General features: G+C 41.3%; 1 protein-coding gene and 1 long non-coding RNA gene across 2 annotated transcripts in view; one reads left to right on the top strand and one right to left on the bottom strand.

Moving 5' to 3' along the window:
* The window catches only part of LOC132456398 (OX-2 membrane glycoprotein-like), a 48,239-nt gene extending 27,266 nt beyond the window's left edge, over positions 1 to 20,973 (top strand). Inside the window, exons 2-6 of the mRNA XM_060050752.1 lie at positions 16,276 to 16,623; positions 17,346 to 17,657; positions 18,380 to 18,480; positions 18,966 to 19,014; positions 19,104 to 20,973. Of these exons, the coding sequence (XP_059906735.1) occupies positions 16,276 to 16,623; positions 17,346 to 17,657; positions 18,380 to 18,480; positions 18,966 to 19,014; positions 19,104 to 19,177 (884 nt within the window). The 3' untranslated portion in view covers positions 19,178 to 20,973. The remainder of the gene's footprint in view (positions 1 to 16,275; positions 16,624 to 17,345; positions 17,658 to 18,379; positions 18,481 to 18,965; positions 19,015 to 19,103) is intronic.
* On the bottom strand, positions 546 to 6,309 carry LOC132456385 (uncharacterized). The gene is made up of 5 exons (XR_009525455.1): positions 5,842 to 6,309; positions 4,400 to 4,461; positions 1,831 to 1,945; positions 1,216 to 1,615; positions 546 to 922 (listed from the first exon to the last, which is right to left on the bottom strand). It is a non-coding gene; the product is annotated as an uncharacterized LOC132456385 (long non-coding RNA).
* Positions 20,974 to 22,690: the final 1,717 nt, after the last annotated feature.

The raw sequence follows: 22,690 nt of genomic DNA, 5'->3' as shown, positions 1-22,690 counted from the left end.
ACCCCACCAGCACATATCATTGCATCCTTGCTACCTAGTATTATGTCCTGAACCAACTGCTAACCTGCAATCATGTTTCTCGCACTTTCTGATCAAACACGATAACATTTTACTGGCCCATAGCCCCTAAAATCGACCTTTAGAAGTGATCTGGACTTTTAACATCAACATGAATAAAGGAATCTCATTTCTCCAAATATAACTAACTACACTTGCTCCTTACCAACCCACTCTTCAAAAACATGTTTATCTACTTTGGGATATTATCACTAATTACAAAGTGAGGGTATACACTCACCTAAAGGATTATTAGGTACACCATACTAATATTAACTTAACTCATCTACATTTAAGCCACATTTTTTGAAAATAATTATTTATTATATAATTATCATATGTTTGTCATTATTAACCCACAACACAACATTTGTTTAATCACTGACTTATATTTGATTTAATTCCCTCAAGAATCTCTTCCTTAACAAAGGACAGCATTTTAAAATGAATAAAGTAAAATAAAAGTGAATCCTGACATTAAAAGGCCCAGGCTAACCACAAAGCAAAACAAACAAACAAAAAAATGCCTGTGAGCAAAATAAATGAAGTGACCTAACCCATTTCTGAACACAGGACACCAACTTGTAAAACATGCCTAGAAAGGCTCAAGCTATCCAAAAGTGCATTTAGCGTTTAGAATTTGAATGCCTTTTAAAGGCCAAGCCTCTGTTGCGTACAAAATCTCAAATGTTTTGAATGGATCTCGTCTCCAAGATAGGGTGTTCCTTTTCCTTGCACTGCAGTCACTGCCCACTGGTGGCAGTGACACCGTTTTCAACAAAAGGCCTCAGATGTTTCATCACGGCTTGTATCTCCTCACCAGACCATGGTCTCTTCGTACACCGCCTTGATGAAACACGGAAACCTGAACAATTAAAAAAAAGATTAGAAGATAAAAAAAGATGTACTTGCAAGGATGTACTTGCAGGTAGGGATGTTGCTGTTCAAAATTGCCAAACAAACTGGAACTTGTGTAGACAAAATATGTGTGGTAATAAATTGACTAGATCTGCTAAAAATGAAGTTGGATTGTTTTCATTAACATGACATTTCATTACACTGCTTGTTAAAAACCAAATACACCCAGCTTCTTTTTATGATTTATGTGTGTTGACTGTACATTAGCAAGTGTGCCTAGTCACCGCATTTAAATAATACCTTGAGTAACTGAGTCAGGGAGATGAGGTGAACAAGAAGTTACACAGGCAGAGTTCCCCTGGTCATCTAAAAAAAACATTGCACAGTATAAATGTATGGGCTTAAAGAGCCTGTCTGCCTACCAATCAATGGGGAATATGAGCCCCTTCAGGACGAAGCTAGACCCCTCCGCTTCTTGTCGGGGTCCAGTTCGCCCTGTCTGGGCTCATATTCCCCATAATGACTGGCTTTCTATACATTATCCCTTACATATGTCTAACCAAACATAATGTAAGTGTTGACTGCACATTGGCAAGTGTGCCTAGTGTGCCTAGTGACCGCATTTAATTAATACCTTGAGTAACTGAGTCAGGGAAATGAGGTGACCCAGAAGTTACACAGGCAGAGTTCCCCTGGTCATCTAAAAAAACATTGCAGGCATAAATGTATGGGCTTAAAGAGCCTGTCTGCCTACCAATCAAACACCATGGGTATAGAGGGGATACATGTAAAACTGTAATATATTCTACTACCATGCACATGACAAGCAGACAGCCATTTCTATATTATAATAACTATGCTCATGGCAAAGTTGTTGCCAGAAGTTAACAACATTTACTCAAAACTGTAACTGACCACTGGCAAGGTCTGCTGAGAACACAGGGGATGACACCTCCTGGTGCTGGACACCAACTTCTCCAATCCCCTCTTTCGCAGAAGAAGTGCCACTTTGACCTCTCACACAGTGCACCTAAGAAAATGAACAGCAATATGCAAAGATGAACAGGCATCAACTGGTACAGATGGGAATACTCCATACAGTATGTGCAAAGACAGAATATTTAACAAGATTTAGCAATCATTTAGGATAAGGGAGGCATGTCACTGCATAACAAATTTCAGCATCAAGCCGCAGGAAACAGCTGACAATGCACCATATAGGTACACATTGATGTCACAAGTAAGAATGTGCATTAAAGAGAAAAAAACGATATTCCTTAACTAGCCACTTTACAAGCAAGTGCTGTAGTTTCTACATCTGTATGTGAGACAGGGGAATATTCATGTTATGTGAGGACAGTTTGTAACACAGACAACCTCATGGTATGTAAGGACACTGTCCTTCGGACTTTCAATGACATCCTTGATCAAACTCTAAGTCTGGCATTATTGAACTCCCAGTGTATGGCACACTCAGAAAAAAAACTGTGTTGGGAGGACACCATGGTTAGTAAAACCATCCATATGGATAAGGGAGGCATGTCACTACCTAACAAATGTCAGCATCAAGCCACAGGAAACAGCTGACAATGCACCATATAGGTACACATTGATGCCACAAGTAAGAATGTGTATTAAAGAGAAAAAAACGATATTCCTTAACTAGCCACTTTACAAGCCAGTGCTGTAGTTTCTACATCTGTATGTGAGACAGGGAAATATTCATGTTATGTGAGGACAGTTTGCAACACAGACAACCTCATGGTATGCAAGGACACTGTCCTTCGGACTTTCAATGACATCCATGATCAAACTCTAAGTCTTGCATTATTGAACTCCCAGTGTATGGCACACTCAGAAAAAAAACTGTGTTGGGAGGACACCATGGTTAGTAAAACCATCCATACTGAATAGAGGACATTTTCACTGTAGCTGCAAGATGTTTACTAAAACACTGAAAATTGTGTTCCATGGAACATCACAGTACTTCTAACCATTGGTCAATTTCATAACACAGGTAAATTCAAACTCACCTCACAAGCAGAATCATTTGCCGCAGCTCTGGATGATTGACACCCTGATCTTGATTCGGTCTCTGTACAAGAGAACACAGGGAGATTCAGTGCTCGACTTTCCTCAAGTCATAAAACCACATATAGGCATAACATACTCAACTCACATCCCTGACAGATGATATTCTACTCAAAATGTCCATCAAGACATAGAACAATGGCCTGATATCGCCACATTATTCATGCTGCAACTCCTTAGCAGGCATGACATGCATTGCCAGAAGTTAACAACATTTACTCAAAACTGTAACTGACCACTGGCAAGGTCTGCTGAGAACACAGGGGATGACACCTCCTGGTGCTGGACACCAACTTCTCCAATCCCCTCTTTCGCAGAAGAAGTGCCACTTTGACCGCTGACACAGTGCACCTAAAAATAATGAACAGCAATAAGCAAAGATGAACAGGCATCAACTGGTACAGATGGGAATACTCCATACAGTATGTGCAAAGACAGAATATTTAACAAGATTTAGCAATCATTTTGGATAAGGGAGGCATGTCACTGCATAACAAATTTCAGCATCAAGCTGCAGGAAACAGCTGACAATGCACCATATAGGTACACATTGATGTCACAAGTAAGAATGTGTATTAAAGAGAAAAAAACTATATTCCTTAACTAGCCACTTTACAAGCAAGTGCTGTAGTTTCTACATCTGTATGTGAGACAGGGGAATATTCATGTTATGTGAGGACAGTTTGTAACACAGACAACTTCATGGTATGCAAGGACACTGTCCTTTGGACTTTTAATGACATCCTTGATCAAACTCTAAGTCTTGCATTATTGAACTCCCAGTGTATGGCACACTCAGAAAAATAACTGTGTTGAGAGGACACCATGGTTAGTAAAACCATCCATACTGAATAGAAGACATTTCCATTATTGAACTCCCAGTGTATGGCACACTCAGAAAAAAAACTGTGTTGGGGGGACACCATGGTTAGTAAAACCAACCATACTGAATAGAGGACATTTCCACTGTAGCTGCAAGATGTTTACTAAAACACTGAAAATTGTGTTCCATGGAACTGGACATCAATTACACAATTGTGTTATTGTACAGTTGAACTGACTAAAACAGAGTAACAATTAAAATTACCCTTGAATATGATCGGCTGGATCACATTTGATCCTGTTGTGAAATTCCCATCACATCTCTGCATTTTGTTCTATGTTAGTACACCTTAGAAAAGTTACGCTGTCTGAATTTGTGAATTACTTGCCAACAATTCAGCTAGAGAAAATATATTTCGCGGAAGAATGGTTGTTTACGAATAGTTCACTACATTTTCCTGTGCCCTCGTACAATAAAACTATGCCAGGTGTAGATGGTGATGCTTTGTGTTGTGACCTACTTCTTTCCTTAGCCATTGTAAAACAATGGGACAGCCGTATTCAACCTTACCTCACAAGCAGAGCTGCCTGATGTCATATTGCAGGACTGGACTTCTGGTCTTTCTCTGGTCTCTGTAGAATACAGGAAAGAATATGAAGAAGGCCAGGGAGGGTGGGGTTGTGCATCACTCTAGAACCAACCACACTGTCGCTGGTTCACATTCTTTATAGACACAATTAGAGCCCGACCGATATATCGGCAGGCCGATATTATCGGCCGATATTAGGCATTTTTCAAACTATTCGGTATCGGCATTATAATGGCCGATAAATGAATATAAAAAAAAAAGAAAAAAAAAATTTGTCCACCAGAGGGCGCTCTAACGCCCCAAACCCGCTGATTCAGGCAGAGTGAATGACGGAGATCGACGGAGATCATCGGTGTTGTTCATAGCTGTGTTCGAAATCATTCCCTATCACGGATATAGTGCACTATATAGGGTGCTCGCCATTTTGCAGTGGTGTTCGAATTCTCAGTGGTTAATTTCATGCACTAAAATTTGAGTGTACATACGATGTTCCCTACTTGTTACTCCGTATACCACAATGCAATGCGGTAGTGTTCTTCCGGAGGAGAAGAAGAAGCTGAATAACCGCGAAAACTAATACATTTAATGATGGAGTCTCCGGCTTTCGTTTAGAGATGTCAACAATTTAATTGGGAGTTAACATAGAAAATGTAAGATTCAAAATTAATAAAAAAAACTTGATCAAGGAAATGTTGCATTCAACATCAATACAAGCTCCAGCTTTCCTCGGGATTGCCCGGTTTGTTAACATGATGTGGGAGCATCTGTCTGCGTCACACAAATACCCGGCGCATTTACTGACGCAAATGACGCTTAGAAATGTTCAGCGTAGTGTCCGAATTCTCGTTTGTTTGTTCCCTATATAGTGCACTATATCATAAACACTATATAGGGAATAGTGAGGGAGTGAATAGGGAATGATTTCCAATACAGCTCATGTGTGCAAGTGTGTTCATGGTAAGTTGGCAACTGTCACAAGACATACATTGCTTGAATAACAATTAAAAGAACATCCCCATCAATTCTCTAAAGTCGATAAGCATGACTTAATTCATGACTACCATGTCCAGTTTTGCTGTTGTTACGTGTTAGTTGAGAGTGAAAAGGATTTAAAGGATAACTACAAATAACCAATGTTAGGGAAATCTGTTTGTTTTGTTGCGCGTTTCTGGATTTTTTTTTTTTATATATATCGGCCGATATATCGGCATATCGGATTTTTTAATCACAAAATATTCGTATCGGTATCGGCCTTAAAAATCCTATATCGGTCGGGCTCTAGACACAATATGTTTATACGGCCACCATAACTAATGTAAAAACCATCTCAGTAAACATGGCCATATGTGGCATAAATGTTTCTCAATCATCTATAGCACACCATTGACAACTAGATAAAACCTTTAGTCAAACAGTCACTGACCTTCAATACGGACTGTGGGTGGCATGATTTGGGCTTGGAAACGGTATTTGATAGACTCTTGGGCAGCAGTGCTTGTAACAGTAGGGGGAATCTACAAAACATGTCATCTGGGATCATCATCTGGGAGAGAGACACGATTGACTAAAAACCAGATTGAAGACCACCAAGATGTGACTTCTCACCAAGCTGTGACTTCTGTTTTTTGGTTATGATTGTTGGCACTAACAAGCGATAGCTGCGCGCCTCCTATTTGCAACGGAATTTGTTTAAGATATAAAACCATTTAATTTAACACACAAAAACTAAAACAGATATTTTCGTTTTTAAATAAATATTTGGAAACGAAAAATGTTAGCCGAACATGTTTTCCGCAGTGTGCCTCTGGCATTGAGCGGGTCTACAGGATCGCACTCTGCACAACCCAGTCAGTAAAAAAGTGAACGGTCTCGGTCCCGTAGGCATACGCCTCCGTAGCAGGGGCGGATCTACTGGGGTGGCATGGGGTGGCAACTGCCACCCTAAAAAAAGCCTTGCCACCCCAGCTGCCACCCCAGTTGGCAGCGCAAAATTATTATTATTATTTTTTTTTTACAAGACATTTACAAAAGCGAGTTTCAAAAGTCTGACTGCAAGTGAATGCAACCAGGAAATATTGCCCCAACCCGCCTGCCCCCCCCCCCCCCCCCCCCCCCTCCCCGAGACTCCCGCCGGCAATGATTTTGAATACGGAATAAGGAAGGCGCGAGAGTCCTCCAAACGAACGAAGCAAGCGGCGCGGCAGAGAGACTACATTCTTGAGGTAATACTGATCAACCGTCTATATAAAGAAATTATAATAATTAGAAAAGAGCAGGGCTGTGTATTACAGAAACATCATAGTTAAAGACTTAAGTTAAGATTGGAATGCCTTATAGCTGCATAGCAGGCGCCGTATGGGCAGGTGGGGCGGCGAACTCCCTGCAAAAGCATTCTCCCAAAAAAATAGTTCCTCAGTAAATCATTGCTCCAAGTTTATTTTTAATAATGTGATTGTCACATTAACTATCTATAGTTTCTGTAGGCTTTCCGACTATTTTTGTTCTGTTGATATCAAATTGATGGTGGCGATTCTAGTTGAGTTTAACGTGTCATGCAATGTGGGGCGGCGGAGCTCAACGACCGCGTCCCTCCGTATGTTTCTCGCATAACCCTGCAGGCTGCAATAAGAATTGCAATCCGCGCTAAAGACGCGCTAACAAACACAAACCCTTCTACACTCAGCTGGTTTTCCTGACCGTTAACTTCATGTGCCTCCTTTTGTATCAACAGTCATTCGATTTGATTATATTAAACTTTATTGTCATTGAACCAAGTAACAGGTACTTGAACAACAAAATGCAAGTGATCTTCTGTAAATTATTTACAAATGGCCATCTCTAATCTACTTGGTTGCACACCTGTCTGAACTTTTATAAACCAATATAAGTCACCAATAATTAATAATAAAACAAGCTTCACATCAAGAGCAAAAAAAATAATAAGGTAAACCCAAAAGGTCTTAAATACTTAGAAATTAAAGATATAAAAATAGAAAGAGAGGGAAATCTTTGATAGGACTTCCCCTGAATCCCCATTTGGCTATTCCAAGCATGCAGGTAATACACTCTACTTTGGGAGTTATTCTATGTCACCGCACTTTGAGGGTGGCATTGTATGTAAATTATTGGAATCGGTGAATAAAGTGATATTTGCACTCAAGTTGGACTGATGATTGACATCTGACAGGAATATCTCATGGACCAATGCCAACTTATTGTTAACTAAAGTACATATTGCAGCTCTCTTTGCATATATTTTTAGCCCCATGCCCCTGCTGGTGTAATAGTGCAGGTGTTTGTTGTAAGGCAGGTTGATTTTGTAATTATTCAGTAATAATTTATTAAATTTTGTCTGAAACCTTTTATGTTTAAATGTAAGGCTATACTCATCCCACAATAAATTAAATATAATGTTATTGAGTCAAAATATCTAAATGTGGGGGCTTTCCAAGTAAATATTGATTGATATGGCTTTAATTAAATCGGCATACTGTATATACTTCTGCCAGAGGGTGCCACCCCTCAAAATCTCCTGTCCCCCTCTTGCCACCCCATGAATATTTTTCTAGATCCGCCCCTGCTCCGTAGTCAACGCTGTCCAAGCATCGGTGGTGATGGCAACTTTCTCCGTTATGGACAGGATCTCACGGAGCGAGGCTTCTGCTTCGCTGTACATCTTCTCCAGCCGCACAGTCATAGTTTGGCGACATGGCACTGTAATCCGCCTCGAGAAATGCGATCAGATCGCGGAAGTCCCGTCGCTGGCATAGGCTACCGTATTTAAAATAGCATGCATATGCATTAGTTATATTCTTAATTTAATTTACAGAGCAATCCCTGCAACGTTTTTAGCTTAACTATAGAAGAGACTAGGAGGATGAGTGTGTGTCTGATGGCGGGGGGGGGGCATCACGATGGTGGCTCTCCATCGTGATGTCGGTCAGCCATCACGATGGACGATGACATTGTCCATCGGCAGCACAACCCTAGCGCTGGACATTAAGCTTGACAAGCCATAACCTCTGGCTATACTTTCCTCACGTGGGAGTTAATGTTGGGCTACTTAATATTTAGTCCATTAGTTTTCTAGATGGGCTAGTCCCTCTACCTCTTCAGAGAAACTGGAACAATTCAGACTTCAAATAAAGTTGAACAACATTGATAGTCACCATTGTAACCCCCTCTCCCCCTCCCTCAATACCACTGTGCCGTTCGTGGTTTAGGCTAAACGTTCTACCAAGCTAATGCTAAGCATAAATAGCAACGTTTGCTAGCGGAATTGACGTTAGTAAAAGTCTGACGCCTCTGATGAAAAGCAAACAAAAACAAAATACGTTTTCAGCTAGCTGCTAGCAATCTAGCAATGCTCTAAATACAATAGTGTTAATCTTACCAAACCATTTCCATTGACCATTTCTTACCTGCTCTCCACAATGTGCATTTCCAGAACTCCCAGCAAATGAATCTGGTGATCACAGACGTAGTAGCTCTCTTCTATCCAGCCAATCAAAATGAGCATGCGCAGTGTTGAGTTAGCGTCTAATTTCGTGCGTTGTGTATAATCTCCCGCGCTTGTGTATAATTTCCCGCGCTTGTGTGTCGCAGCATGCAGGGACCACGACCACCGATAGGGGCAGTGGCGGACACACAAATATACAAAATATGTCAGGTTTTTGGTACATAAGGACTTTTGAGAAAACCACTTTTTGGGTATTAAAACATGCTGAGAAAAGGTTTAAAAAGGTTTATTTTTATGAGGACAGCCAACTGTCCTCATATACCGGAGGGTCCTCGTAACTCTTTGAAATGTCTTGAAATCTGTCCTTATATACCCCAAAACAAACACACACACACACACACACACACACACACACACACACACACACACACACACACACACACACACACACACGCACACACACACACACACACACACACACAATGCATTTCGCTGCTTAAACAACAACATATATTATATTCCCTCAAATATTATTACTTTCAAAACATTGGCCAAAGTGGAATATCTTTTTTATTTGGGCTGCTTCTAGGACATTTTGGGTGGATTTTGAACGGTATGTGTGCAGGACGTTTTTTGCAGGACCTGGCAACCCTGCGCTGTTGCCCGGGTTGCTGAAATGCTCCGGAACAGATCTGGATCCACTATGGCCAAAAGACTTGTATGCCCCCCCTCCCCCCTTAAATAAATACTATGGCAGAATAAAGAATAAATTCATGCATTATCATTCAACTTGAACATGTGTTTTTACAGTATAGCGTGGTGGAGGGATGACGTATGTTGGCCAACCCGGAAGCGTCGCCCTGGGTTCCCTTGACAAAAAGCCAACGGGGTTTTCCATTGGATTTTGGATTATTGCAGAAAAATTAGCATCTTTGAAGCACCCCCTCAAAAACTGAAAATAAAAAAATAAAAAAAAATATCCTTGCTCCAAAGAACAAAATGTAAACCAATGCATTCTGAATGGGAGTGTTTCTCAGATTTTTCCATGCGTGCTAGTGTACAACCCTACTGTCCACAAGCATCACGTAGCCATCCAACCTGCATATCTGAGAATCAGGCCTCTCTTTAATAATGACCAAACGTTATGAGAGAAATACACATTAACTTTTGTCTCATAAGCGGCGTGGTGCCAGCTCCTTTTGACCTTTTGACCCCTGACTTCTGGGGGAATAGCTGCATCAATTCATTAGTCAATCAGAAGCATGTAAATATCTTCCCGGTGGCATAGGAGAGCGAACAAGGTGTCCTTTAACATCTACGCTTCCAGGCGATTGCAGCGGTGCCACACATGAGTATATTCGAACATGTTTAATGGTAGTAATTAGCTGTCGAAATTTGGAGGCCTTAATCAATAATGAGCAGCTATTGATTTGCTTCCCGATAGAAATTTGTGACAAATTACATGTTATTTAGCATCTACACGTTGAGCTGAGTCCAATGACACCGAGCATGACACTCTAGCAAATGGTAATATGTATTTTACATGGTACACCTAGGTCTAGGACATGATCTCGGTGTAGCAAGCGGGCGAGCTTGATCTCATTGGACTCAGCTTAACGTATAGATGCTAAATAACATGTAATTTGTCAAAAATCTCCATCGGGAACCAAATCTATAGCTGTTCATTATTGATAAAGGCCTCCAAAATCGACAGCTAATAACTTCCCCGAAACATATTCAAATATGATTATGTGTGGCACTGTTGCAATCGCCTCGAAACGTAGATGTCAAAGGACACCTTGTTTGCCCCGTTACGCCACTGGGAAGATATTTTCATACTTCTAATGGATTGATTCATGTTTTAAAGTTCTCGGAGTGAGAATTTAAGATGCTGCAGCAGAAGTGTTGAGACGAAAGATGATATCAAGACATTTATAGAATATTCCCATTCACATTATGATTCTTCGTCATAACATCCGACCAAACATCCTTTACATTCACCGAGCGAAGATTATGAAAGTCCAGGCCCCCCCCTTCCTGAACTCGGGGTCCGACTGGGCCAAGTTTCGGGCAGGAAGGACCCCCCCTTCCTGCCCTCGGGGTCCGACCGGGCCAAGTTTCGGTGCGGGGGTCCCAGTTAGGCCCTAGAATAAGGTATTCAAATTTCAGGGCGGTAGGACCTTCCTATCTCAAAAACTGTTTTTCCACCACATTCTGAACCATTAGGTCTTGCAGGCAACACTTCTGAGGGGCTTTGTCCAAATGACAGTCCATTTGGGAAAACTTTTTTTCTCTAAGGGCTAGAAGTCCAAATCTCGGATATGTCGTTCTCGGGGCCCCGGGAAATGTGTGTAAACATTTTAGCATCCCTAGCTATCTCGAAAAGGCCGGAAAAGGGGCGTGACCTCCAACAGTACAGTAAATGTACATAAGACAGAGGTTAGTTTCTAGTCCTCATTTTTTGTGGGATGGAGGTGTACATTTGTGGCTTAAGGTGTGTAGACACAGCTGGCCTGTGGCCACGTTTTTGAAGTCTGGGGTCAAAAGGTCAAAAGGAGCCGGCACCACGCCGCTAATGAGATAACAAAAAGTTAATGTGTGTTTCTCTAATAAATTTTTGTCATTATTAAAGAGAGGGCTGATTCTCAGATATGCATGTTGGATGGCTAGGGTGTAGGTCTGGGAAGAACTTCAGGCCAAAATCTTGCAAGCGAGCCGCTGGGTAAGGTGCAAAGAGATGGAGCACTTGCTGAGTCATTTCCTGTAGGGCTGGAGCCACAGTTTGAAGCGTATGCATCCTTTCAGACCCCCTGATATATAAGAGACCCCAAGGTAGAGCTTACTTAAATGTTGTCGACTCAGTCACCTATTGCATCACTTCCTTTAGGGCTTCAGCCTCCTAATTGATCATTGTAGTAGGCTATAATTGAATGCCCTCTTTCATATATGATCCCTCCAACACTGGGACGTGGCAACAATTCTCTAAATCCATATGGGGAGGGGGGGGGGGGGGGGGGGTGCTTGTGGACAGTAGGGGTGTATGCTAGACATAAATAGGAAGCAAACTCAGGAGAAGGAATGACCTCTCACAAATATTTATTTAATAAATTGTTTCAAATAACCCTGCCTCGTTAAATCAATGAGCTTGGTGTTTTGCTTTCAAAAATAGGTTATAGAAGAAGTCTAAACAGCAGAAAATAAAAACAACCAAGCTGCCTTTTAAGGATACATTGGAATATCTGTCTATTTCTTTAACCATCGGACCCTAGTTTACGACAAAAACAACACAATTTACGGCAGCTCCTTTGCCGCGTGGTTTTTAGAGCCATGTAAGTATGAGGGGGCGGTCGATAGCAACCACCATAGCAACCATGACGGTCAAGTGACTGGATGCAGCCCCGTTGAAAAAAATAGAATACCACCCTCAGGAGATTAATGATATTTAAATTATTATGACCATGAAGTCTTTATTTGCATGGGTTTACATTTCGTTCTGTGTAGCATGGAAAAATCGGAGAAACACTCCCATTCAGAATGCATTGGTTTACATTTCGTTCTTTGGAGCAAGGATATTTTTATTTATTTTCAGTTTTTGAGGGGGTGCTTCTAAGATGCTAATTTTTCTGCAATAATCCAAAATCCAATGGAAAACCCCGTTGGCTTTTTGTCAAGGGAACCCAGGGCGACGCTTCCGGGTTGGCCAACATACGTCATCCCTCCACCACGCTATACTGTAAAAACACATGTTCAAGTTGAATGATAATGCATGAATTTATTCTTTATTCTGCCATAGTATTTATTTAAGGGGGGAGGGGGGGCATACAAGTCTTTTGGCCATAGTGGATCCAGATCTGTTCCGGAGCATTTCAGCAACCCGGGCAACAGCGCAGGGTTGCCAGGTCCTGCAAAAAACGTCCTGCCCACATACCGTTCAAAATCCACCCAAAATGTCCTAGAAGCAGCCCAAATAAAAAAGATATTCCACTTTGGCCAATGTTTTGAAAGTAATAATATTTGAGGGAATATAATATTTGTTTTTGTTTAAGCAGCGAAATGCATTGTGTGTGTGTGTGTGTGTGTGTGTGTGTGTGTGTGTGTGTGTATAACACGCTATTTTATGTTGAAATGCGACGTAATCCAGGGTTCACGAAAACGTACACTGTCAACGTATGCTTTTGTCGACTGGGTTGGCTCTCAGATATACGTATTTCTAACAAGATGATGTCATTAAAGGTTACATAAAGTAACGGTTTAATAACACAAACGCAGGAAACACGTGAGCTGCTAGTTTAGCGAAAGCAGCGTCCCTAACAACCTGACGTCGTTGAAACATGCGAGCGAGCCGATAAAATCTTCCTAATAACTATAAAACTAAAGATCAGACACAATCACTGACTGAAGATTATGCAAGTAAAAAGTATATTTCTCGCTAGAAACGTTATTAGAAACACGTTTAACGGTGAATCGGTCCTAAAATATTGCATTTCCCATTCAGATAATAAAGATTAATAAAGATCATACACATTCACTGACTGAAGATTATTCAAGGAAAAAGTAAATTTCTCACTAGAAATGTCATTAGAAACACGTTTAATGGTGAATCTGTCCTAAAATATTGCATTTCCCATTCAGTTAATGCTGGGATTTGCGTATCATATGCACGCGAAATGGGCGCATCCGCCCTCCACAGTAGTTAATGCTGAGTTTTGCGTATCATATGCACGCGAAATGGTCATTTGGCGTATGTACTGCATGCATTTTGAAAGTGTCAAACCGTGCGATCTGTACGCATATTGGTGAGACTGGGTTGAGACATGTCCTTCATGATTGACGGCGACACAGACGTCTCCACCAAAGAGTGTGTGATCGTCTGCAGCCGCATTTTGCGCAAAGGGAGACCGGTCAACATTTTAATTGTTTAATACTTTAAGCACAAAAAAAGTTATATTTTGCTTAATGGTTTAGTTCGAATCGATTTCAGCTCAGTGAAGCACTTTAAACACCTTATTTTTCTTTTATTTATAATTGTGCTTCAAATAAAGACACGCATTTCTCTACACCTTATTCTTGTTTAAAAATCGTTCACATTATATGAAAGTTATGAACAGATATAAAGGTGACCTCTTGGCGTCTGGAGCCCTGTGAAGTATTGATAAATGTAATGCATTCGTTAGCCCACCCACCCAAAATCACCACCAGCCGTCACTGAATACATTTATGCATTATGTTATTTACTCGTATTAATTTTGACAACCTCTTGGTAGCCTACCCTAGAAAGCACATTTAACTGTGACTGATCCAAAACTAAGGAAATCCTTTACTATGTACAGACTCAGTGAGCACAGCCTCTATATTGAATATATATATATACTTCAATATCCAGCCGATTTAGCCTTCCAGAATACGACCCCCCCTCCTATTTCTTGTTTGCAAAGTCTGAGACACTTCAAATTTATTGGGGTTACATCTTCAGGTCAATGGATGTGACTCCAGCAATTTCAGACGTGAAGTCACAACAGGGGACATTTGGCGGGGGGGGGGGGGGGGGTTGTATTCTGGCAGGCAATTTAGCCTCCCCCCGCCAAATGTCCCCTGTTAAGACTACAAGTCGGAAATTGCTGGAGAGGCCTGTGGTGGCCTCTCTCGATGGCGAGGCTGTGCTCACTGAGTCCGTACATAGTAAAGGATTTCCTTAGTTTTGGATCAGTCACAGTTATATGTGCTTTCTAGGGTACGCATTTAAGTGCTCTCGTAGTTCATCATCGTGAATGTTGTAGCGTACATGGGTCGTCGGCGGTTCCACTGCGATGTGTTTGTCTTAAAACGTACAACCTAAAATATGCCATCGCTTTCTGTGATAAGTTGCTCAACTTGTGATGTTCTGATATAATATAAACACTAATTTTGACTAATATTGTCAGAAGGAAGAGTGCCTCGAACTAAATGAAAGTATGGGCATATAACGCGGTTATATGCTATAGACCCTATAGTATCTTTGGTATAAAGGCTGGGACGACTTTCAAATTATAAATATGTTCACTTTGTGTTGAAAGAATAGACCGTCGCGATTCCCATTGAAACAAATGGCGCGGTGATTATTCTTCAAAACGAGAGCTGGTCAATTGTGAAAAATGAATTAAACTGTAATCAGACAACGCGGATATGCTATAGACCCTAGACGTATCTGTGGTATAAAGGCTGGGACGAATTTCGAATTATAAATATGTACACTTTATGTTGAAAGTAGGCTATAGACCGTCAGATCACTATTTACGTGCAAAACTTTATATTTGGATTGTAAAACGCATGAAAATATAATTGAATGATCTTAATTTATTTTCTTTGGCAAATGACCATGGTATAAGCGGGATAATGCCCTTCGAGGTGTCAAAAACATGTTTGATCGATCGTAATAGGGGACTACTTTTTGAGGGAGATGAACTCAAACTGAGTATACATTTAATAAGCATGCAATACGAATAAGAAAAAGCATAATTATTAAAGTATTTGAATTGTTTTATTATGTTGGCAAGCAAGAAGTAGAATAAATGGGTTAATCAGTCTTATTAAAAGGGTTTGTGCAACCAACTGCACAACAAAACATGATTGCTGCTCTTGTCGCTCTCGTCTCTTTCTGCAAACGACATGCGCGTAGAGCGGGGAGTGACGTAGAGTGACGTAGACTGATAATCCCTCTATAGATGCCCCAGGACCAGAACCAACCGAGCAAAAAACTATTTGTTCCCATTGCAACAACTCAATTAAACAAGATGTGGTCGCAGCGCTGCCACCGACGCTCCCAGGACCTCTCGTGGCACTCGGCGACCACTGCCGTGATCGCCACAATAATCTAATAATATATTTTTATCAATACAGCGGACTGACTTATGTGTAACAAAACCGAACTATGAAAATCAAAGTTCAGATTTGTATAAGTGATGATGAACGTTGACCGTTGTTTGGTTGATTCGTACCATATTATCTGTTATATTATTATATGATGATAGATCCCACAATCATAATTCTTGGGCGCTGCTACTGTGAGGTAGTGGTGGGTCCGGGGAAATACATGGACTAGGGGACGTGATATACACGGATACATAGGGTGCAGTTTACTTCAAATGCCTGCCTGCATTGTAATGTCGTTTATAATGGCTGCTATAGATTATCTTGGACTGTTGTTTTTGTTTGTCTGATGTGCTTTTGATATGGATGCGTCTGTGTGTTCTGTGCTGTACCACAAATTGCCTCTTTGAGTACATTAAAGTCTGAGTCATTGTCATTCGAAAATGACAGGATGAAAAAAGTAAAACACTTGAAATACATTTCAACACAAATACTTTCTGAGCATGTCTAGTGTGATGATAACCCGACGGTCGTGACTCTCTTGATACACAGCCGGCGTCCAGGCACTGCACCCTGCGGGGGTTTTAACGGTGGACTTCGGGCAGGACGCAGAGCTCAACTGGCTGCTGCCGGGGTCTGATGCCGTCGCACAGGTCAACGTGCAGAAGAGACTGAAGACCAACAACGCTTCTCCTGAGTACATAGGGAGCTACAGCAAGCGGCATGGACTGGTGATATCTGACTTGTTCCAGGGCAGAGTCGAGTGGGGTCTTCCGTCCACCTCCGCCCCGGCCATCACCATAAAGAACGTGACATGGAGCGACGAGGCGTGTTACATATGTACCTTTAATGTCTACACTACTGGCTCCCAAATCCAGAAAACCTGTCTCAGTGTTCAAGGTATAACCCATCTATCTCAATTTTTTCGGCCGTCTTTTAACATAATTTCAAATAACAAGGCTATATACCTAAACTTACTATAGACGATATCAATGAAAGATCTACAACAAAGCTAGCCTAAACCATTAGTAAATCTAAATGGTTAAGTTTAAGTATATGCTAAGAGATGGGTATGAGATTAGATCTGGTTAAGTTTAGGTATTGGGTTAAAGATAGTTAAGTTTAGGTATTAGACTGATCTCGGATAAGTCTAAGGTCACTATCTGAAAACGAAAATTCAGCCTTTCCCTGAATCCTGAATACACATATCCTGGTAATCTAGCTTCTTGAAACAGGGCCCATAAGTACACCTTTGCTCTATGTCCCTTCAAAAAAGAACCGTAGATTTCCATAGCAAATACTCTCAAGCCGCAGAAAAGAAGCAGAGGTAGTCTTCAATTCACGATTCTCTAAGCTGCCACCATGCCCAACGTCAGGGCAAGTTACTCATTATAGGGCAGATAAAGGGCATCCTCTAGACAGTAAAACAAAGCCAAGTGGCAGGCTGGAGCAATCCCCCTCTCACACACACATAAAATGTCAGCCCAATTTTTGACTACATAGCCACAGGGGGTATGCACAAGGGCTGGGCAGTCACATGCCCCCCCCCCCCCCCCGAACCCAAACCCATTTCTGAAGTAATAAACAAACAAGATAAACAAGACTGCCTTGTTTTTACCCAGGTATTTCAAACATAACGATGGATGTGAAACAAACCAAGCCCAGAGAACTGGTGGTCAGCTGTGCCGCTACGGGGAAACCAGCGCCAAACATCAGCTGGGACACCGCCGGGATCGGTAACGCCACAGAAACCCCCAGTCTCCGGGTAGAGAACACTGACAACACGGTCACCGTCAGCAGTGAGCTTACCCTGGTGCTGCCCGCCTCGGCGGACTCGGTGGGCTGTCTGGTCGACGGTGGCTCCAGCGGGCCGAGGCGGGAGCAGATCTTACTCCCCCTTTTAAACAGAGGAGGAGAGAATGAGGTGGAGAATGGTACGTAGAATAGTAGGACCACCATCGACACAATAACATTGGGTAATTATGGCCTCTATAGGCTTAAAATGTAAGAAGGGTTGTGGGAAGAGAGTCCGAGGGCGCAGGGGGGATATGGGGTCTAAGGGCCTGAAAAAAGGGGCGGAAGTAGCTCAGGAGGTAGAGCGGGTTGACTGGTAACCAAAAGGTTGATCGCCGGCTCCTCCTACCTGAGTGTCGAGGTGTTCCTGAGCAAGACGCCTCACCCTGACTGCTGCTGACGATCTGGCTGCTGACGAGCTGGCTGTTGCCCTGCGTGTTTGACTCTGTGAATGCATGAAGGAATGGATGAAAGTCGCTTTGGATAAAAGCATCATCAATGATCATGTAAATGAAAAGGCATTTTGATGCACTTTGAGTTTGGAGCACAAGACGGTCACAAACTGGTTGGCGGATACTGGCAGAAAAAAAAAGGATTGCCTGTTTATCTTAATAAACATGGAAGATGCACTAACACGTCTATGAAACTAGCACTATTCCATCTGTGAGCGCCCGGCATCTGGTATCAGAGAAGTAGAATCACTTTCACTCTTGTTTTCATGGATAATCACGTGGGATAGCTTGGACAGCTGACTAGCAGACAATGCGCCGCCAATAACGTGGGAACAGACCTCCTCTTTCATCAACTATTTAATCCACTTCCATATAATTGTCAGATTGATGACTTGTGTATTTCTTTTCAGGAAGTCAAAGATCTGCTGGCACGATACCTGGCATCATATTATCTTTATGCAGCATGATTGCTATCGCCATTGTGGCTCTAATGGTCTGGAAAGGAAAGAAGGTATTGTATTTCAATGTTTTCTTTTCATACCTGTTATGAAAGATGTTGATTCAGTAGTTATAAAGAAATCAAGGGCAAAAAACAGCAGAAGAGAGCAAGATTTTAAAAGTAAATAATAAAAAGAAACATCCCCTCTCTGTCTGCTCCCTCCCTCCCTCCCTACGTTTGTATGCTATTGAAATGTTGCAGTTCACCCACCACCTGTGGTTGACTGGCAGGAGGGACTAACCAAACTAGTGACAAAAAACATGCCCTGATTGTTCAGAAACGAGCCAGGAGCCATCTGAAACCTACATGGTCTCATACACAGTCACATGTAGTCAGATTTTTATCAGTTATAGCTGGCGGATGGCTAGGCCATTTCTTACAAATTGCTCTGAAATAATCAATCTTTAATCTGATATACAGGACCTTTAAGTAGAAAATTTCTTAAGATAATGTTTCTGGATTTTCCTGTACTTAAACTACTTTTTTTATTTTTTCAGAGGATACCTTTCAAACAACAGATTATGTCTTCATCTATGTTAAACTTGTGTAAGTTAACCTTTGACTATTTGTAAATAAATACTTGAAGTGTTTGGGACGATGTTGAAGTTTATACTAACTATCATTTGTTTCCCTAGGTTTATGTGGAAAGAAGTCGGCCGGTCATATGAAAGAAGAAATGGAATTTAAAGGAGGGACAGAAATAGTGTAACCTTATAATTCCCATTGTTTGCATTATTTAAATTTTCATTTAAATTATACTGTTATTTTATTGTTATTAAAATTATACATTTTTAGATAACATTTAAATAGATAGTTATGTTGAGAAGATATTGGTTCCTACTAGGGGTGTGCATCTCTCCTTTATAGGACGATCCGATACGTATCTAGATAGGCCTACATGTGCTACGATACGATTCAGGGACCATACATTTTAGTATGGAACGATTCGATGCGATTCGATTTGGATCTAATTATCGCACTGGATCGTTAGATCCAGTGTGATTTGATAAATATGATTCAATCTGATAGATAGTTAAAGGTTGGTTATGGGATTTGCGAAACGCCAGCAGATTTTGCAAATACACAACTCAAATGTTCCTACCCCCTCTCCTTCAACGCTGACTCTGACTCCACCCATTCCATGTCATGGACGCGCAATCATGCACGAGCGAACACCGATGCGCGAGAGAGAGCCATTAGCTAGTTAGCTAGCTCCAGTAGCTACCGCAGGATAACAACAAACAGAAGCTTGCTCTGGGTCACAAGCTTTGAGTATGTGCACGAAGGGGTCACGCGCTTGGATCGGGGGAGGGGGAGTGCAGTACGACCGTTTGATTGACGTACTTACTGTCCAATGCCACTCGGTGGGTCTGGAAATCCTTGCCGTTTTTTGAGTTTTTCGAGCCCTGCCCTTTTACATGTCAGTACTTCTAACTCAGTGGCTGTAAGTGGGTTATGATAAGGATTTCAAGTAATTTTGCAAAAATGGCCAAAAAAAAGAATTCCATACCCAACCTTTAAGTTTCGTTTTACGGATCCGTATGGAAGCGGAATGAAATGAATGGACAATGCTGTCTTGATATCAGGCTAAAGCTTCACTCAACCGATTCGCAATGTTTAGATCGTTGCATCGGCAGATTCTTGGTCATTTAAAATTCATTCAGGGGCCCACGATGATGTAGTCGCATCTGTTTTTATCCGACCGGACACCGATTCGTATCAGTGAATCGTTACATCCCTAGTTCCTACCCACCATTTTGTTTTAGGGGGAACAGTTAAGTGGTGAAAACATTTCATAAATTATAAGACTACATATCAAACAATCAATACTTTTTTTTTTTCCAGAAGCAAGCTGAGTACTGAGAAACATCAGTTAGAGACGTAATAATCTTGTTATTTATTATATTTTGGAATGCTCTCTGTGAGATTTTTTTTATGCTGGGCGTACTAAACGACGACTACAAGACCGCCTCGCTGAACATAGGTATGCCGCAAAAATATAAAACTGATTATGCTATGACAAGACACTTCAAAGGAGGCGAATAATGATAACGGCATACTGTTCACCGCCATAGGGATTGATAATGTGCCTCTTACCTCTAGGAAGGGTGATAGACAAAAACACTAAACCAAAAAGAAAGTCGCCGGATCTATAAAATAGATGCTATGGCATTCGCAGGATTGAATGATTCTATTGAAATAGTGGTCTTCCTTTAGACTGAGCTGTTTGTGACTGTTTAAATTATTATGAACGCTTCATATTAAGGTCCTTGTATTAAGCCTTAGTTCATATGTAATTAGACCTTATTATACGCTTGTGTTAATAAGAATATCAATAAGTGTTAATAATAAAATAATAAACATGTCTATTGTGAGATTATAAGACTTTTATAAGCACTTATAAGAAACTTGTTAACTATATATTGATTGCTACATAACATTAATAATGGTCTTGTATATAATAATGAGATTCTTATAGTTGTTAATAAACGCATTACAAACCCATTTATTGAGTCTTACTAACTTACCTATTATGTCATTGTTAAATCTTTACTTAGCATTTGCTATGCTTAATCATAAATCCTTTATTAAATTGCTAATCATTCATTTTGCAGGTACAGGATCTAAAGCGGGATCCATGCTTATTAAGGTTTATAAATCCTTTATTAAACTGCTAATTATGCATTTTGCAGGTACGGGATCTAAAGTGGGAACAATGCTTATTAAGGTTAATAAGTCCTTTATAACTGTTAATGAGTATCTACTATATATTATCAAGTTCGATAAAAGATAAAACAAAAAATACATATACCGTAAATCAGTGATTTTCAACCTTTTTTGAGCCGCGGCATACTTTTTACATTTACAAAATCCTTGGGCACACCACCAACCAAAATGACACAAAATGACACTCTAACACAGTACATATAATACATATTGTAGTGCCGATTTGTCCTCAATAAAACAATAACAAAAACAAAATTAAGAAATCAAACAAAGCAACGTAAGTAGTATATACTAGACACCTTCTGGGCCAATTCCTATTTATATCCACTTCCGGTTGGGGGGAGGGGGGGGGGTGGTGTGGTGTTTATGACTTGTCATGAAACATAGACCCCTTTGTGTTGTTATGTCATGTATAATGTCTGCGTTGAACCTGTAGGGGGCGCTGGGGTGCGGGATCTGTGTGGGTATTGTGTGTGGGGGAAATTAGTGCAGGGGTGTGTGTGTGTGTGTGTGTGTGTGGGTGTGTACCTCAAATAGTTTAAAAAGGCATGAGACGACTGCTGTGGGGTCATAGCATTCAACAGTTTGTCGGCAGTGTTCTTTTTCGTTCAACATGGACTGCTCATCAAAAGATACCCACGGATCAAACAGCGCTAATTGGATGTATAGGGACCCTCGCACCCTGTCGCCCCTGTCTTCTCCCGCCAAGGACTACTCTGCATCGAGCATTGTGGACGCTGAAAGCCAGTTGTCTGAGGGTACGTCCATCTTTAGTACCCCTGTGTCTAACTATGTCAATAGTTATGGAGATGCGGCACTGCTTAATGCTCCGCTCAAAAGAACGAGGCCTGTGGCTTGAGAGACCGGAGTGCTGGGGATTCATTCACACACGTTGGCGAATACGGCTTGGAGTACGTAATATCATGGGTCGATGGATGGGTCATATTGAAAGTTAAAGATTGTGCTACAGAGTGGCGGTTGAACGTTCATGAGTGGAATTTTTTCTTTGAGATTTTATGCCCCATGCTAGACGGTGTCAGGGGCACTTGGCATGCAGGAACCCATGTATTCAAATGGACTTTTCAGTATGAATCGAGGATTCATCACATGGATGCAAACTATCATACGAAGAGAGTGGGGTGGGTAGTAATGTAGATTAACTGAGATTTAAAACACTTAGACTAATTCAAGAGAGAGAGTGCAAAAGAAATCGAGGGGTCCGGAGCAAGAATTGACAAAAGACTTTATCGTGCAGAAAAACAACAACGATAACAGCCTGAGTAGGTTTGCAAAGTCACTGGCTGGACTTCGGTCCCAGCCCTCCTTTATACACATACAGGAACTTCTTTAATACAATGGAGGTTCCCTTTGTCCCTAATGAGGTTTTTCCGCCTTGTCTCTTCGTCTCAGCATGTTATCAACCGTGCCCCGGTCTGAGGTACGCAGGGATTAGCCTTGTCAGTCAAAATGACCCACGCCTGAAAGGTGGAGGTCA

This window comes from Gadus macrocephalus, chromosome 4 (genome assembly GCF_031168955.1).
Source record: "Gadus macrocephalus chromosome 4, ASM3116895v1".
NCBI classification, from domain to species: domain Eukaryota; kingdom Metazoa; phylum Chordata; class Actinopteri; order Gadiformes; family Gadidae; genus Gadus; species Gadus macrocephalus.
This window is presented reverse-complemented; position numbering and strand designations above follow the sequence as displayed.